Here is a 19,557-nt window from a genome sequence, read left to right as displayed (position 1 = left end):
CTGTCCTTCCTGGCTATCATGAGCTGAGCAGATTTCCTTGGCCACACTTCTACCTGAAGTTTGGCCCCACCTCAGGCCCAGAGCAGTGGAGCTGGCAATTATGAGCTGAGACCTCTGAAGCCATGAGCCAAGCTGTTCTTCTTTGGGGCAAAGTGATGCAAAGCTGACTAACACAGAGATCAAAAGTTACCTCATATCAGATGACATCTCTGGCCAAATAACAGCAAATCCTTGGTACAATACAACATTCTCAAAAACTGAACACAATAATTTGGGAGAACCCTGCATTATTATGATTAATTTTCTTCTACCTAAGGGATTGGAACTTCAAAATAGAAAATAGATCAAATCAAGAAAAATTAAATAAAACAATATTTTCTGTGCCCCTAAGTTGTGGGCTGAGATTTTGACCCATGGTATTCATCAAGCACTTGCTTTATGCCTCTAAGAGAGCCCTGTCATTGGTTAACATATACTCATTAGTTGATCATATTTAACACTAAAACCCTGGACAGTAAGAGGTATGTTGTATTCTTTTTTTTTTTTAAATCTCTAGTATTTACCAAGATGTTTGGAATATAAGTGTTTTTTAATATATGTTTTAATATATTTTTTTAATATAAGTTAGTTTTTCATCACTCTGACCAAAAACCTGACAATAACAATTTTAGCAGGGGAAAAGTTTATTTGGTGTGAGTAATTTCAGAGGTCTCAGACCACAGACTGCTGACTTCATTGCTCTGAACCCAAGATGAGGCAGAACATCATGGCAGAAGGGTATGGAGGAGGAAAGCAGCTCATCACATGGCATTTAGGAAGCAGAGAGATCTCCCCTCACCAGGGACAAAATATAAACCCCTAGTGACCCACATCCTCCAATTACCTCCACCTTCCCACAGTTACCACTCAATTAATCCATGTTAGTGGATTAATCCACTGACTCAGTTAAGACTCTCACAACCTAATCACTTCACCTCTGAAAATTCCTGCTTTGTCTAATATATGAGCTTTTGGGGGACACCTCATATTCAAACTATAATAATAAAACACTCTTATAAAATACCTATGGATATATGCATGCATGAATAAATGAATTATTGTTCCTAGTTGTAAAAGATTGCTGCCACTATAAAAAAAATCACAGGTAATAAAAGAATACCACACTAACGAACCAGTACTACTGTGAATATGACAGATGGTAAGGAGTTATGGGGGACAGTATTACTCACACTCGTGATAGGAGATGCCTTTAAGCAATTTGGTATAAATTTCATATTTTAAAGTCATCCCCTTTTAAAGGACTGCTAATAATGATGGGGTTTCTTTTGGGGGTTGTTAAATTTTTTTCCAAAATTATATTGTGAAGTTGATTGCTGCATAAGTCTGTGACTTTGCTAAAATCTTTTAAATTATACACTATAAATGGACGAATTTTACAGCATATTAATTAGATCTCAATAAAGCTGTTAAGGAAAACTTTTTTAAAATAAAATGGCACAACAGAAGAGTTACATCATTAGCCAGGCCTATAATCCCAGCAGTTCGGGAAGGTAAGTCCAGAGGATCACAAGCCCAAAGCCAGACTCAGCAAAAAGCCAGGCAGTAAGCAACTCAGTGAGACCCTGTCACTAAATAAAATATAAAATGGGGCTGGGACTGTGGCTCAGTGGCCAAATGCCCCTGAGTTCAATTCCCAGTACAAAAAGAGTTATACCGGCCTATAAATCATGAAGCTACAATAAATAATTGCATAATGGAACAAATATAAAAAAACTGTATCAAGCAAGTCCTCTGGGAACCCATAACCCAGAGACATGGTGAATTAGCACCACCAATGGGAACTGGCCTCTCAGCTCTATGCCTTTCTCCAACCAAGCTGAAATAAGTCTCATAAGTTCAGTCATCGTCTGGAATCTGAAACTTCCTCCAGCATCTGAGTCAGACTGAGAGGACAGCAGAACTGCTGGATGTGCTCTGTGAGTAACTGTTCAGTGAGCATGCCTGACTCTAGGTGAGATGCCCCTTCTTATCCACAGGGAAGAATTTTATCACAATGGGCAGAATTAGATCAGATGATAGGTTGGTGGGATTAAGAAGATGATACAATTTGTAGAGTTATTTATTCCCAGGAAATCTGCAGAAAATGGACAATTTGTTCTGCCTGGCAGGGTTTGGATACTGTTGTTAGATAATTTAATTAGTGCACTATTACATTTATCATGATTAGTGAGCCTCATTCCTAAGCCCAATGCCTTTTACTAAACCTTTAAAATTAGCAGTTTGGAATACCTTCTGCATGCCAGAAACCTGTTAGGCATAGTATCTATCCTATCTTATAGATGAAGAAACTAAATCAAAGGATGTTTACATTTTTTGTAGGCATTAGTGAAATAAACTTTCCTGAAAATATTGGAATTAAAAAGCACTGAGTTAAAAATCCCAGCTCTGACATTCACCAGTTGTGTGTGATCCTGAATATGTTTTTATCAGTGCTCTTAAAGTCAGTTTATTTATCAGAAAAGTGAGTTTAAAGTGAATCTACTAATAGTTACCATATGTGTTCTAGTACAAATTAAAAGAATCTTATAAAGCACAATAATGTTTGTTGACCAAGTGTCAAAAAAAATGTAGATTTGTATTGCTATACAAGGTCTCAAAACCTGTCAGTATTTGAGCAACGAGCTATACACTATAACTGTCATACACTATAACCATGCCATCAGTGATGTTTTAGAGAATACTGATGAGGCCATATGGTCTAACTTAGCAGCTAAAGACAGCCACAAGCTACAGCGCTTAACAGTGCAATGAGAAAAGAGTGTCTTTGAGATCCGAATAGGAAAATTAGTTGAGAGAATATAGCTTATTTCACACAAAAGAGAATTTCAGTGTATGTGGATTGGAGAAAATGAGTCAGATTTGAGAGTGATGGAATTTAAAAAAAAAAAAAAAGGTAGCTTGGGAGAAGTATAGTGCTTCCCTCAATGAATATTCATCAATCCCTTTTTATTCTCTACTATGAGCAGTTTAGGGTTTGTTTGTTTGTTTGTTTGTTTGTTTAACCAAAGTAAGAAAACTGAAATGAAATACAACTTTATTTTCTCAAAGTAAGAAAATTGCAATGAAATACAACAAATATACCAGCAACAGTTTGCTACAGTTTCCTAGACTTGGTGTTTACATATAGACCTCCTGAGGCTCCAGTTTTTGACATTTCGGAAGTAGAATCAGTATAAATTAATGAATATTTGTATGTAGGGCATGAGAGACAGAAAGAAATAGGAAGAGAATGTGTATATGTTGTGGGTGGAGACTAATTCTAATTAGATGATTACTAGAGCTTCATGCCATTTGCTGAAAAATGTAACAGAAGAAAGAGCTGGGTTTAGAATGGGGCAGAGAATGATTTCTGTTTGGCTTGCATTGAAGGTGAAGTACATGAGGGTTTATGGATGGATGGGGATGTCCCTCAGAGGTAAAGTACTTCATTCACCTTTTATTTACTAAAAGCAGGAGTTCTGATTTTTTTTCCTCCAAACTGCTGCCAGAATTTCTCTAATTGGAAGATTTGATTGCCTACTTTCACTTTTCATTACTGCCTTCAGTTTAAGCCCAGACATGTTGCCACAACAGTCTGCTAACTTTTGAAGCATAGATCTCAGGATATGCTATAATTAGATTGCAGACTTGTGAATTATCTGGATGCAAGGTCTGTTTAAAGCCATGGAAATAACTAGGATATTCTAAGGACATTGTATGGAGAGAAAGAAGAGGAACTTCTTGGAGAAAAGCACCCTTTGAGGATGCCACAATTTGTGAGACAGAACAAAAACATTGCTTGATAAATAGGAAAAATGCCAGAACAACTGGCATTGAAGCCACTGAAGGAGAAAATTTCAAGGAAGAGGTAATCCCCATTGCCAAAATTTGAGACGATGGAAAGAAAAACAAATCTGAAAATAAACTATTATACTTGGTATTTATAAAATCATCAGTTACATCAGTTGGGGGAGTCTCTGAGAGTTATTAGAGAAAAACATTCTGTTACTGAAGGTGAAGGAATAATGAACAAAAGCAGACTGTTCTTCAAATAACTTTTTAGCATTATAAAAATGCAAAGAAGAAAGAAGATTTATGTTTTATATTCTTTGCTATCTAAGCACAGAGGTCAATAATGAGGCTATTCAATATATACTGATCAAATTGAATGTGTGGAAAATATCTATACTACAGTGTAGGAAGCTTTCATTTTTGAGTTGGGACAAAACTTGAGTATTGGAGACTGCAAAAAAGGAATCAATGGTAGCAAACAAAATACTAAAGAAGGAAAGGAATTTTGTTGGAGTTAAATTAGAAGAGATGGAGAATGATTTGCTTATTTATTCATAAAATATTTGGAAATGCCTGGTTTTTGATGTTGTGCAACTAAAATCAAAGTCCTTCTTCCTTCCCTCAGAATTCAAGTTGTATGACCTGACCCTGATGATTCCTCTAGCTTCATCACCCACAGCACCCTGCCTCACGCTTAAGTTTCCATCGTGTTAATTTTCTTGCAGTTATATGATAAACTGATAACTATTATTTTTCCTTTATATCTCATGTTACCTATGCTCCTGTTATCTACGTCAAAAACACCCTTCTCCTGTTGCTCATCCTTGTAAATTCACATACACCCATCAAAACTTTACACAGTTACAATTCATCTACTCTGTTCAGATTTCTTGGAACTTATTCTTCTTGACACACAGAATTAGACACACATACTCCGAATCTGTCACTCCACACAATTTCCAGGCCTTATCTCTCAGATATCTGATATCTTTGTGCAATCTATAGCTAATGACTTTCTTTCTTTGTCTCTTATTCCTTTGAAAAGCACTGTCCCTAATACAGTGTCTGACATGCAGCAGGTGTTCAAAATCAATTTTCATTTTTATAATAATCACCAGATTCTTAATAAACATAATAAGATATTATAAGAAGATATAATAATAATAATAATAATATAATTCACCCTTCTAAGCCTGGGTTTTTCAGCCCTTGACAAACGCCGTGGCTTCCATGGGCACAAAACCTCTGTTATTTCACTTGCTTCCTCTTTTTAGTGGCTGACACAAGATTCAGTGGATGCCCAATGTGTGTTTGCTATTGAACTGAACTAACATTTATGATAGGAGGCTAAGTAGAGCTATTGGCCGTGAGAAGGAACATGCAATCAATCACCTGTCTCTGAACCCAGCATGGATGAGGACAGAATGCAGGAAGATATGGTTGAAGAGCCATGAAAAGGAGAGGACTTGAAGACAGACCAGATCAAACTGTGCTCTGTGGTTTGGTGTCAGGTTTGGTTTATGATCTCTCAGCAAGAAAAGGAAGGAAAAAGAATGAAATGAACAACAAATAATGAATTATTGAAACAATATAAAGAGAGCCATTAAAAGGTTAGGGTGAAAAATAAATTGTTCAGGTAGCAGTTTAATTTTTTAAAGTGTTTTTAATAGGATTTTAGAACTCAATGATGAAAATTGGAACTCAATCATTGCATATGAAATAAAAGTGATGATATCCAGAGTTAATTGGTATGTACAGAAAGTCCTCTGTACTTCCATAACCATTTTAATATTTATCTTATACACTAGATATTGAAGTTATTAAGAAGCAGTACTTATCTTTCTCACTTACTTGATTATAAACTCTTTAAGGGATTTTTATTTATTTTGTTCCTTAACTTTTAACAGCACTATGCAAAAATAGGTACTCAGTAAATGTCCTGAGAGTGAAAGGGAAGATCAAGGTAAGAAATTTCATGAGAGCATTCCTGCTCAACATTTTTACATATTGCATTCTAAAGGACTTGTAACTCTTCATCTCAATTGAGACAGCACACAGAAATGGTTGATTCTTTTTAGTGATACATAACATTAGGATTCATTCTGACATAATCACAAAAGCACGGAATGTAATTTGCTCTAATTTAGTCCCCAGTACTTCCCTTTTCTTCCCTATCTCCTCCCTCAGTTCCCATCCCTCTATTCTATCCATCTTTCTACTATTTACACATAGTTTTGTTTTGTTTTTTAATTAGTGTCTTGTGGATGTGCATGATGATGAGATTTGCTGTGGTATATTCATATGTGTGCACAGAAAACTTAGGTCAGATTCATTCCACTGTCTTTCTTTATCCCATCCCTCCTCCCTCTCCTTCAATTCCCTTCATCTACTCCAGTGATTCTGTTTTATTTTATTAGCAACACCTTTTCTAGAAAGGCTTCTCCAAATTCTACAAACCTATTGAATGTTCACTTTATGTTTGTCTCTTTTAGTTTATAAAATTATTTTACTTCTAACTGACCGATAATACTGTGTATATTTATGGGACACAATGTGGTATTTCCATACATGTATACCTTTTGCAATGGTCAAATCAGGCTAATTAGCATATCCTTAACTTCAAATATTTATTATTTCTTTGTGATGACAACAGTTAAAATCCTATCTCTAGTAGCTTTGAAGTAAACAATGCATTGTTATTAAATTCTCTTCCTGTTGTGAAGTTCCATTATACGTTTAAGACATTACATCCATCACTCCCCTGAAGACACTCATTACTGTCAATATCAGAACATAAACTTATAGTTTACTTATTTGGTCAGCTTATATAACACACTTCTTTTTTCCCTCTAATTTTCTGATAATTTTAGCTAATTTTTTTCATTTTTTTAATAAAGTTTTTTCAGGTGATCTTTAAGTTAACACTTTTTCTGGGTGAGTTCTTGGGGTCTGGAAATTTGGGATCCTTTCATTCCCCTTTTTATCTTACACTTGCTGTCAGCTGCTCAGTACCTTTTTTCCCTCTGAAGAACCTATCCTAAAATTGCTCTTTCATTGATTGAACCTTCTCCAGACAAAGCCATAATCTCTCTATTTTTCCCATTTGTCCCTATTTTAAATTCACATACATATCTCTCTTCGTAGTCACCAACTCTCTATTCAATAAAGAAAGAATTGTGATGTTATCAACAAAGTTGTATCTGTCCCTTCAAAACAAAACAGTGACATTCTATTAGGTATCTCCTGTGTCTTAACAAAATGGTGAACATCTGTTCTGGAGAACAAGTCTTCAGGCATAAACAAGACAGATATATACTTGAACGTGGCAGCCCATTATGCCAGGTGAAGAGCAGCCTTCTCTGTCTCTAAGTCTAGTGGTAGGTCTGTGTTCTTCCTCTCTGTCTCTTCCAAATGTGATGGCAGGTGCTGTGGCGTAAGGGCCCCTTTAATGATTGGATGCTGCAGGCAAGTGCATGACTGCCCTAGTTTCTAGTTTGTTTATTTGTCATTTCACATATGTTACTTTCTGTAATAATTATCTCTTTATCTATAATTTCTGGCTTCCAATATTGTCTGTAAGTGTCTCTGCTTTCCATACTTACAGCTAATTACCATTAACTCCACATTCCCAGTCTATTTTTCTCTGGTGCCAACTATATAGAAAAAAATTAAATGGCTACCTCTTTCTTACAAAAAATCCCAGGAAGAATGAAATATGATTTGGCAATCTAGGATAAAGTGTCTATTTTTAGTCCAGTCATCTACAGCTATAACAGTGGAAGAGAGGTCACATGAGATAAATATAGCTAACAGCAAAGAGCCCCAGAGAAGGAAAATTGTGGGCTGAGGCAAATATTTTTAGGATATCTACCCCAGTGGTTGAAATCTTACATGTCATTTTTATCAATTTAAGTGATCCATTCATATTTTTATATATTATATAGATATTCATCTTTGGTCAGTTTTCTGTTTGAATATTTATAATTAGAAATAATCCTAATGTAGCTTTTTTGTTTCAGACTTGTTCTGTGTACTTTTAATCCAGTATGTCAAGTTTCCAGAACTTCACATCCTCTTCCATCATTTTCCTGCTTACTGGTATTCCTGGGCTGGAAGCCTTCCACACCTGGATCTCCATTCCCTTCTGCATTCTCTATGCAACTGCCCTCTCAGGGAACAGCCTGATTCTCTTCATCATTGTCACGCAGCCCAGTCTCCACGAACCCATGTATTATTTCCTGTCCATGCTGTCCACCACAGACCTTGGGCTGTCCATATCCACTCTGGTCACCATGCTGGGCATATTCTGGTTCAATACCAGGGAGATCAGCTTCAATGCCTGCTTGTCACAGATGTTCTTTATCAAACTCTTCACTGTCATGGAATCTTCAGTACTGTTGGCTATGGCTTTTGATCGTTTTGTGGCCATCTCTAATCCCCTTAGGTACGCCACTATTTTAACCTACTATAGAATAGCTCAGATTGGAGTGGCAATTGTCATCAGGGGAACCCTAATGTTGACACCAATGGTAGCACTTCTTAAAAGATTGTCCTTCTGCAACAGCCACGTGCTCCACCACTCCTACTGCTTCCACCCTGATGTGATGAAGCTCTCATGCACAGACACCAGGATCAACAGTGCATTTGGATTGACTGCCATGATTTCTACTGTTGGTGTGGACTCAGTCCTCATCCTCCTTTCCTATGTTTTGATCATTAGGACTGTCCTCAGCATTGCTTCCCCTGAAGAGAGGAGGAAAGCCTTCAGCACATGCATCTCCCACATTGGGGCTGTGGCTATATTCTATATTCCATTGATCAGTCTGTCCTTTGTGCACAGATTTGGAAAAGGAGCCCCGCCATATGTACATACCATGATCGCTAACACCTACCTGCTGATCCCTCCTGTAATGAACCCCATTATCTACAGTGTGAAGACCAAACAGATACGTAGAGCTGTGATTAAAATTCTCCATTCTAAAGAAACATAGAATCGTAGTAGTCTAGAGATAGATGGATCCTTCTACCTCCAGCCATGTTATCAATTAAGAAATCAAAACAAAATCTGTTGCTCATTGAAACTGAATATACAATTATTTAAAGTTAAAGCTGGAATGTTTTCTAGAACATCAGCTATTCTAACCTTCCTAGTTTATAGATGAGGAGGAATAGATATACAAATGGGAAGCATGAACATTATTAGCCTTAAGTCTAGAATTTCTCCCCCTTACCACTTTTTCTTCAAACCAATGTTGCCTTTGATCCCTTTCGACAGCCATTTTACTCTTGCCTCAGCCACCTCATAGAAGTTAGAATGCACACGAAGAAGTCCCTCCTTTGTGAAAAGTAGATAATGTTTTCCGACTATACTAATAATTTAAACTAATATTTATTATTTCCCTTGACAGGTTATGAGTCTTAAGTATTTTTACATGAATTAAAATATTTTTTTCCAAATCCACATTATTCCATTACTAATGAGAAATTTGAGTCATAAAATATTAAGTAGCTGGCTTAAACATCTAGTAAGTGGCAGAGCATACCCATGCAATCTGACTCCAGGGTCCCCACACTCTTAAATTAAGTGCTATACTGCTACCGATAGTGTAATATAATATATATGTATATATAATTAGTATATGTACAAGTACATCAGTCCATATGATTTGTGCTGGAGGACATAAAGAAGTAAAAATACAAATAAGTTTTTAAGAAATATACACCTCTGTCCTCCAGAAATTTTCAACCAAATTAGGAAGAAAACACTCAAATCAAAATCTTCAGACCTTACAAGTATGTCCTACCTGATGATCTTTCCTGACTGAAACATATACTGAAATTTCTCTCAGCCCTCCATCAATTCATTTGAAATGACCATAAATTGCAAATTAACTAAAATTTGCATCATTTACTTAGAAATGTTCAAATCTGTGTCATGTCATGTGACAGCTTACTCTAGAATGTTAGTCATCTGTACCCTGTGTATTTACACTAATTCTCAAGTTTTTAAAGCAGATACTTCAATGACATGGGCATCATGAACATTCTAAGCCTTAAGTCTAGAATTTCTCCCCCTTGATATCACTCAGGTAAGTTGGGCTCTAGAGCTGATATCAGGTCCAGATAGAAAACAGAAGTATTCATTCATATTTACAGGGAATTTATAAAGTGACTACAGTACTGGCTACTTAATAATAAGGGTGATGTAAGAATTCTCAACATGTGTACAATAATATTTTCATCTTGGTTGTCATTAGTCTTCATTTTCATATGTTAGAATACCTTGGTATTTTTTCCTCAGACCTTTTTCTTTTCCCTTTGTCCTACTCCCATTTCACCTAACATCATGACTTTAAATATCACCCATATCCTGACAAAACCCAAGTTAGTATTTATACTCCACACTCACCCAATTGCCTATGCATCAATATCTATACTAAAATGTCTCAAAATTCTTAGACTCAACATGTACAAAATCCTACTATTCCCATCAAGGAAAACACAGGCTCATCCAGTCGTCCCTAACCAAGAATTACCCGAATGCCTCTCTTTCACTTTTATTCTAAAACCAACCTATCAGCAAGTCAAGAATTCACCCCCTTACATCACCTCTACTGCTACCATCACAATGCCAGCCATCATCTTGGACCTGAAGTCATTTGTGTATAGCTTCATAGAGGGTCTTCTTTCATCCATCCTTGCTTGATAGCCCATTTCCCCTCACAGCAGCATGGGGTTTAATAGCATTCATACCAGAGTGCTTGTTTTAATACACAGGCAGATCTTGTTACTTTCTCTGTTCAGCATGTTCTAGTGGCCTCTTGTTTTATCTGTGGAAAATTCACAGTAATAGTTCATGAGCAATCTGTCTGATCTGACTTCCCCCACCATCCCAACCAACTCCATCCCCTGTTACTTGACTAATCCTACTATACCCACACTAATCTGAATTTTTTTTTTAGTTCATCAAGCAGGTTTCATCATCATATTTCACACTTACTATTCTCCCTGCCTGGAGTGTTCTTCCCTCATAAACCCACATGGCTGACCTCCTCACTTCATGCAGGTCCCTTCCCTGTTCGAGTGCCTTATTGCAGGATTCTTGATGGTATGAAAATAATAACACCACCACCTTTCCCTCAATTCATGCCTTGTATCCACTCTCATTCTTACCTGCTATTTTTAATTTTTAGCACTTTTACAGACCAACATGTTAATATTAATATATGTTTTTTTTTCTGGTTTCCTCATCAGAAATAAGGTTTGTTAAGGATAAGGAATTATTTCATACATGTTATCATCCAAGGATTTGCCACATAGTAAAAATAATAATATGTTTCAATGACCGACTCTATTGACCTCTCAAGTTTCACTGCTTCTCCTCTGCATAATGCTCCAGGCACAATGAACACCCTGCATTTCCTTAATCCTGAGTGACTGCTGTCACCTTCAAGCCTTTGCACAAACTGTTACCTCTACCGATAGCACTCTGTCTCCTTCCCTCTGATTTACAGGAGAGGTGATCCTATTTCAAAGCCTTTACTGACCCCTTCTGTCTTCATGGTGTCCTCCCAGGTACCCCTGTAACACTTTGTGCTTCTTGACAATCCTCTTCAGACTCTCCAGTATCCTTTCTTCCCACAGCAGGCTCAGAGCTCACTTTTCAAGACAAGGAACTATGTCATAGTCATTGTTGTTCCTACATTTCTATCCACAGTGACGGTCCCACAGTAGCTTTTAATCTTGGTTGGATTAATGAATAAACAAACTACATCTTAAAAGGAGCATAAGGCTTTGGAGGGCACACAAGAAGATAACAAATCTCTCCAATATCAGAAAATTATTCTTAGTGTCTACAGATAAATTTTCATGGAGCTCCATATTTTGAAGGTGACAGTAGGAGATGCCCCCTTCAATATGAAAGTTTCACCATGATTCATGTAGCTTCATGTAAGCTTGCCCTCATGCCATACAGCCTTAGTTCTTCCTCTCTCCAACACACCTTATCTAGTAATTAATGAGTGCTGATAAAAACATAAAAGTGAGAAGGCCATTTTAAAGAGGTAATTTATATTTTGAATCAATAGCCAGTTTCTGTTTATTTCTATCCTTTTCTATTCCCTCACCTGTACCCTATAGATCATCCTCATTACACACACCCCAAAAAGCTATAGAAGGTCCAGGATGGAAAGCAGAAGAGCTCAAATGACATAGGATGAGACACTAGATTTTTGTTTAATTGTTTCCACACAATACATAAAGTGGGGTGTGGAGAAAGTGGGGAAGGAAAAGGAATGATGTGGGCTGGAGAAGCATTGAGGTACTCAGAGTCCTAAAAAAAAAAGGAGAAAAAGAAGGAATTTCATTCCCAAGAACCAAACGTCTGACTGTTCACACCACTTCCACAGATTTCCCCCAACCCCAACACCTCCCCTCCTATGCACTAACCTGTACACAGCCCTACTGTCTAGCAATCCAATCCTGGAAAATGGTGAGCTTTCATCACTAAGAAGTGAGCAAGTTGGATGCTTGCAGAATGGGTGAGCTGCAGAGAAAACGCCATGCTTCAACCAGGATGGACAAGCTCACAGTGTGCAGGGACCCAGAAGCCAGAGCAGTAGCAGTCATAGGCCACTGTTACAGCTACTTGAACACAGTTGTGGGGGTAAAAATGAGAATAAAAGCAAACATTCGATAGGTTATTAGAAAATTTAGACAAGATTAGTTTAAGAATTAGATGTGAGGAATGAAGAAAATTATGTAATTTAAGTTTTCATTTTTCTTAACTAAATTTGTAAATACATCCCATCTTAGATTGCATCAATATCTGTGAACACATTTAAAGCAAGGACTTAATCTTATTTACCTCTGCAGCACCTAAGCACAGCAATGGTACCCACATAAGATATTACTAAGGAAAAGTTTATTACACAATGAATAAACTCCAAGGCCAGATACAGGTGAATAATAAGAAACTCTTGGTGTCTGATTGATAAGAAAGTATTTCTGTTCCTCTTTTCAGAGACTGCAGTGAAATGATAAGTGTAGACTAATGTGCTTAGCTCTCTAAGTGTGGAGAGGCTGGGGGATAAAGTACTATATAAAATACAAAGATAACACTGTTGCATGTGATGCAGAGCATATGTCATTGGAGGATAAAGATCAGGGGGTCAGAGGGCCTGGGGATGCTTGCTGGAGCTAGGTCGTAAAGGCTCAAAGCATGAAGAAGTTACAAAAAGGAAATGAGGAAAGAAAGATCAGAATGGGCAATGACATACCAAGGCAAATGAGTCTAGAGGGCAATTAGAGAAAACCATTCTGATAAAATTTAAAGTCTAACTCACTTCAGATCCTTTTTTATAAATCTTTCTGTAAATTTTTCACATAGACCCTCAGCACACTCAAAGGCTAAGTGAAAGTCCTTAAATGGCCTGTAAGTCCTTATAAGGCCCAATATGGCCCAATTCCCAGAACCCTCGATTCATCCCTTCTACTTTCTACCTATTCTCTCTGCTCAGGAGCACTGGCTTTCTACCAGAAACACTCCCTCCTCAAGGATTTTACTTGTAATATCTGTTCCTTCTTCTTGGAATGGTCTTTCCTGTATATCCGTAGATATATTCCTCACTTCTTGGGCCTCTCCTCAAATCGCTCCATTACGTGAGGCCTTCCTTGGCAACTTCATCTGAAGTTCAACTCCTTCCCCCTGATAGTTATCTGTTCCCTTCTCCCTGATATTTGTTCTTCTTATGAAAACCTAACATCTTATTTAGTTTATGTATTAATTTCTTTATTGTCTGCCTCCCTCATCAGAATGTACACTCCATAAGGTGGGGATTTTTTTGTCTATTTTGCTTATGATATTATAGGCACTTGACAAATATTTGTTGAATGTGAATGAATGAAAAGTCTGCATATAGATTTCTCCAACCATTGTAAACACTGTAACCTACAGCAAAGAGTTCTTATTGCATCTGTCATTTATCTGTGACACAGGTGCAATAAGGAAAGATTTCACTACCTCAAAGGCTGTTTTTCAACTGAAAGAGAAACTGAGGAAACATATGGAGATGTGCATGACCCTATTTTGAATTGTAGGGCTTCTTTTTTGTGTACCCATCTTGGTTTTTAAAGAAGATGTGAATTTCAAGAGCCCAAGGACCATAACTGTTCACCCATTTGCCTGTCGTGTCCTGCAGAGTGGCTAATGAAGAAACACACTACCCCTGGGGCTAACTGTGAGAGCTTGGGTTGGCTGAAAGAGTCAGGCCACATTGTCAAGAGACCTGTGTGTGTCAGTGTGATGGCAATGGCGGAGGAAAGGAGCCCTTTGAGATTGCCCCCCTAGAAAGAAACAGTGGGAAGCCATGAGAGTGGCACACAGTGAACATGGAGATTTTATTCCTCTGCTGCCAAGTCCCTGGGGCCTCAGCTCCTACTCCCACAGCCTGTTCCCATGGGCCTTCCAGGGAGCGTTATTAAAAAAAGCCTGTTACAGAAATAGAAGGCCAGCTCCAGCTGCTTTCTCTGAATTGGACTCACCATTCTCAGGTGAGTATATCCTCACCTGGAGCCTGACAAACTGAGGCTCCTGCCAGTCTCACAGACCTTGAAGCTCCCACAAACAGGTTCATGATAGGACAACACTTGTAACCCACCCACACCTTCATGGACTTAAAAAGTCCCTTAGCTGCCAGTCCAGAAAGGCAGGTGAGAATGAACCTAGCTGTCACATTCAGATGCAAAGAGAAGCTGAAGCTGGGTATAGCAAGGAGACACTTCAGGCAGGAAGCCAGAAAACATGAGGTCTTCTTGGATAGGGACATTGGGAGACAAGATGATTGGCCAGAGTTTCTGGAATTCAGTAAGGAAGTACATGTACCAGCAAAGCAGAAAAGGTGTTCTGTGAAGAGAGGGGTTAAGGAAGTACAGGATCCTGTGGCCAGCAGAGGCCCTGCGTCTGTCAGCACAGGGAAATATCATGCTCTCCTTGATACCCCTCCATGATGGACTACTCTTCACCCTGGGCCCCATTGCTCTTGGGGACAGTGGCCTAGTGACCTGGCCTTTCTCCAGGAAAGGTTCCTTAGCTCTGTCCCACATTGTTCAGCATGATTTGTTTGAATTACTACCTCCCTCCACAAGTTCTTTATGATGGAGACATAGATGGATGGATCCAAGATAACAGCTCTTCTGTCTCCCTGAAGAATATAATTGTTTGCCTCTGAAAAGTGCTCTTTGTGTTTCAATAGCACTGGTAGAATACTTGGTATTTGATATTTGTCTAGAAAGAGAAGCTATTGTGCCTCTGTACAAATTCTAAACATGGAGAAGAGAAAATAGACGTGAACCCTGGATCTGTTTGCCCTTGCTCATCCAAGATGGGGAGAATCCAATTCAAAGCTGTTAGTACTCACTTTATCATATCATATTTTAAGACTGCTGGTCTCTAAACCCCTCTCCATTAAGGCGTATTGAAGGGTATCTCCCAGCTGCAATAAAAACCCAGGTTAGACATAAAAAATCCTGCGAGGGATCACATGAAAACCTGAATACTGTCAGTGGAAACACCTGAAGAATTGATTTCCAAGAGTCAGAGCATCCTTCTAAAATGGCTTTTTAGAGACAATTACCTCTTAAGGCCTGGTACTAAAGGAATGTAGCAGAGAAAAAGATTAATAAGGTCAGAGCCCAGGTGTTTGAGTGGAGTAGGAGGTTGGGACAAAGCAACATAGAGCTTCCAAAAATGAAATGTCATCCTTGACATGAGCAATTTGTTGAGACAGGTTCTAGGAAAGACAGAGATCTCAAAATATCATTGTAAAATCAGGACTTCCAAAATCAGGACTCAAACCAAGCTCTCTTTGGGGGAAGTGGGAATGGCTTAGAGGCACCTTTCAGGTTGGGTGGTATCTAACAGCCAGGAGCAGAGTGAAGAGTCTGCACAGGGAATATTCTAGGATCTGCTGGAGGTGACCTTGGGGTGAAGAAGTTATCACAGGAAGTAACTACCTTTGATTTTACAATTCCAGATGAGTTTTGTTTTTTTCTTAAGAGATTGACTTTGGGCCTTTTTCTCTTACCTGTGGTTTGTTTTCTTTTTCTTATTTTTCCATTGCAATTGCATTTGTTTTCCCACTTGCTGATCTTAGAACTAAGGACCAACTATTTACCTAGAAAGCCTGTGGTGTTTCCTATCCCCACTGCCTTGCTTTTACTCCCTTCTCTAACTTTCTCTCATGTTTCAAGACTGAACAAAAGAATCATTTTTTCCAGGAAGGTTCCTCTGATCATGCCTCTCCCCCTCCAATGCATTAAATGTGTACCTTATGCTAGCATTTATCATAATACTCAAATTCATTGATTGTTTGTCTGTCTTCCACCCTAAGCAAGCCATGTAGAAGGCAAGGAAAATGTTTTTCATCTCTAAATCAACATAACCATGTGTTGAAGCCTTGGTTCTCAATGAAGCACTGTTTAAAGGTGAGGCTTTTAGGAAATGATTGGATTATAAGGACGTTGGTCACTGAGGGTGAATGCCCTGGAAGAGTAGTAGGTCTTATCCTTTGCTCCTCTCTCTCTCTCTCTCTCTCTCTCTCTCTCTCTCTCTCTCTCTCTTTATCTCTCTCTCTCCCCCCCTCTCTCTCTCTCTCTTTCTCTCTCTCTCTCTCTCTTTGCTTTCCAATCACCATGAGATGAGAAACTCTACTCCACTACACCCTCTCTGCCATGATTTCCTGCCTCGCTGTAAGCCCACAGCAAAAAAGTCAGTTGACCATGAACTGAAACTTCTGATGCCATAAGCCAAAATAAATGTCTCCTCCTTTAAATTGTTTTTCTCAGGTTATTTTGTCCCAGTGACAAAAAGCTGAATAATATACCATACAAGAAATGCTTATGCAATACAAAATAAATATAAGGAATGGAGAGAGGGAAAAAAAGAATGGAGGGAGAGGCAGAGAGAGGGAGGGAAAGAAGATAGGTTTACCTAAAAGGAGTGTACCTAATTTAAAAAAAAAAAAAAAAAAAAGCCACCTCCTTCTCAGACAATGAAGGTATGGGCCAGAGGAAAAACCTGAGAAAAATTTGGGAATTCTTCATTTGGGGATAATCATGTGTCTCCCTGGGTCCCCTTTCAAAAATTTAAATCTGCCTGGAGGGCAGTGAATAATCAAAGAATTTGAGCTGTCACAGTCCTTCCTTTGGAAAAGAGGGACTTGGAGCTTATAAAAGAGCTTAAGTGGTGGTGGGGAACAGGAGGGAAGGAAAGCTAGAAGTACTCACTCCCAGGTTTCCAGGGGACTCTCTGATTGTGCTTATGTCTTAACAGGCTGCCAGTGGGACCTCTGCAGTTCCCCCTCCTCAGTGCCAGCTATGAGTTCCTGCAACTTCACACATGCCACCTTTGTACTTATTGGTATCCCAGGACTAGAGGAAGCCCATTTCTGGTTCGGCTTCCCCCTGCTTTCAATGTACGCCGTGGCCTTGTTTGGAAACTGCATTGTAGTCTTTATTGTAAGAACAGAGCGCAGACTGCATGCTCCCATGTACCTCTTTCTCTGCATGCTGGCAGCCATTGACCTGGCCTTGTCCACATCCACCATGCCCAAGATCCTTGCCCTCTTCTGGTTTGACTCCCGGGAGATTTCTTTTGATGCCTGCCTTGTCCAGATGTTCTTCATTCATGCTCTCTCAGCCATTGAATCCACCATCCTACTGGCCATGGCCTTTGACCGTTATGTGGCCATCTGTCACCCACTGCGCCATGCTGCAGTGCTCAATAATACAGTAACAGCCCAGATTGGCATGGTGGCTGTGATCCGCGGATCCCTCTTCTTTTTCCCACTGCCACTACTCATCAAGCGGCTGGCCTTCTGCCACTCCAATGTGCTCTCACACTCCTACTGTGTGCACCAGGATATGATGAAGTTGGCCTATGCAGACACATTGCCCAATATGGTCTACGGTCTTACTGCCATTCTCCTGGTCATGGGCGTGGATGTCATGTTCATCTCCTTGTCCTACTTTCTGATTATACGAACAGTTCTGCAACTGCCGTCCAAGTCAGAAAGGGCCAAAGCCTTTGGGACCTGTGTATCACACATTGGTGTGGTCCTGGCCTTCTATGTGCCACTCATCGGCCTCTCGGTGGTGCACCGCTTTGGAAACAGCCTTGATCCAATCGTGCATGTTCTCATGGGGGATGTCTACCTGCTGCTGCCTCCTGTAATCAATCCCATCATCTACGGTGCCAAGACCAAGCAGATCAGAACACGGGTGCTGGCTATGCTCAAGATCAGTTGTGACAAGGACATTCAAGCTGTGGAACATAGGTGACCCTTGCCATCCTAATTCCCCTTATCCTTACTGGTTTAATATAATTATTTCATAACACTAATTTAATTCTAGTTGCCTGTAAACATATCAGTGCTTTTCTCCAGCTGGAATAGTAAACTACAGTCTAGTCGCTTCATGGAATAATAAGTAGGATAATCCATATTAATGGAATATTATCTGGTTAAAAGACTATAAAAATGAAACATTGTAATATTAACTAAAATAATAAGGATATTTGATTGAAACTAGGTTGAAAAACAGCCTATGCCTTGGAGGAAATGTATACAAATGATTGATGATTTAGTTTTATTCCTGCTTTTTAAACTTTTTGTCATGTAGTTATTGTTTAGTTGACATGTACAGTTTTTTTTTTTTAATGTGGGAAATTAAACTGACAATTTATGGAAGCCAGGGCTTGCCACAGTCCCCACTGTTGGTTTATAATGTACTACCTGGGAATTTATCCAAGCCCTTAATAATAGTGTTTATGCACTTATCTTGTGTTCTTACAATGTTCCAGTCACTATGATAAGTGCTTTATAGCTTTTTTGTGATCCTCACAGCTTTATGGGGTTGGTACCATTTTTGTCTACTCATTACAGGTGATAGAAATGAAGCTTATAATAGCAAAGTGACTTAACTAATCACGTAGCTTTTGTGTGCTGTGCCAAGGTTTGAAATTAAATTTGATAATTGAATCCAGTTACTTAACTGCCATTTATATTGCTTCCTGTTTAACATCTGCCATTTATTTCCTCTGCCTGTGCAAACCCTGTTTTCTCTCTGCTATGTACTAAGATGGTTATCTTTGTTTTTTGTGCTTGAGAGATAACCCTGTCCTGGTTGAGGGTGACAGAACCAGGTTAGTTCACGCTTCATGTTTAGTAGCCATGATCTGATAGCTTACTTTTTTCCAGGCTAAAGGAGAATGGTTTTGTCTATTTGTCTCATTCATATCTTATATCTCTTGGATCATGTCTTCCCTTTTTTAGTGTGTCCTGTATCTGTCCAATATTTTAAATGATACTGAGTTTTAATATAGGTGTCAGAAAAAAAATTAAATTTTGTTATGCTTGATACTTTATTTTTATAGAATCCTATAAATTGATATTTGGAAATATGTGAGAGTCTCCAGTCTTTTCCATCAGTACAAGGGTCCCTGACATGTATTGTTTGCAGAACTATAAAGATGTTAAATGCATTTTATTTCAAGGTAGAATATTCTCATTGTATGGATTAAAAACTCTAATGAGTAGTTGAAACTGGAATGAATACAATTGCTAGGCCTATGTGAGCTTGGAAAGTTACAGAGTTTCAGTTTGAGATGTTAAAAAGCTCTGGAAATGGATAGTGGTGATGGTTGCAAAGCAGTGTTAATATACTTGATGC

At 38.6% G+C, this 19,557-nt stretch overlaps 2 protein-coding genes across 2 annotated transcripts; both read left to right on the top strand.

The window, feature by feature from the left end:
• Positions 1 to 1,810: 1,810 nt before the first annotated feature.
• Positions 1,811 to 18,385, top strand: LOC107160649 (olfactory receptor 51E2). Its single transcript, XM_015507308.1, has 2 exons — positions 1,811 to 1,976; positions 17,162 to 18,385. The coding sequence occupies exon 2, from the start codon at positions 17,206 to 17,208 to the stop codon at positions 18,166 to 18,168; it is 963 nt and encodes a 320-aa protein (XP_015362794.1). The 5' UTR covers positions 1,811 to 1,976; positions 17,162 to 17,205; the 3' UTR covers positions 18,169 to 18,385.
• On the top strand, positions 7,855 to 10,520 carry LOC107160660 (olfactory receptor 51F2). Its single transcript, XM_015507312.2, has one exon. It carries the CDS (start codon positions 7,878 to 7,880, stop codon positions 8,820 to 8,822), a length of 945 nt encoding a protein of 314 aa, XP_015362798.1. The 5' UTR covers positions 7,855 to 7,877; the 3' UTR covers positions 8,823 to 10,520.
• Positions 18,386 to 19,557: the final 1,172 nt, after the last annotated feature.

Source organism: Marmota marmota, unplaced genomic scaffold, assembly GCF_001458135.2.
Source record: "Marmota marmota marmota unplaced genomic scaffold, marMar, whole genome shotgun sequence".
Taxonomy (NCBI): Eukaryota; Metazoa; Chordata; class Mammalia; order Rodentia; family Sciuridae; genus Marmota; species Marmota marmota.
Note: the sequence above shows the minus strand (reverse complement) of the source record. Positions and strands in the feature narration are given on the sequence as shown.

What these genes read in the sequence shown, in the direction of transcription:
- LOC107160660 (XM_015507312.2), top strand. Translation starts at nt 7,878, where the DNA reads ATGTCAAGTTTCCAGAACTTCACATCCTCTTCCATCATTTTCCTGCTT.
- LOC107160649 (XM_015507308.1), top strand. Translation starts at nt 17,206, where the DNA reads ATGAGTTCCTGCAACTTCACACATGCCACCTTTGTACTTATTGGTATC.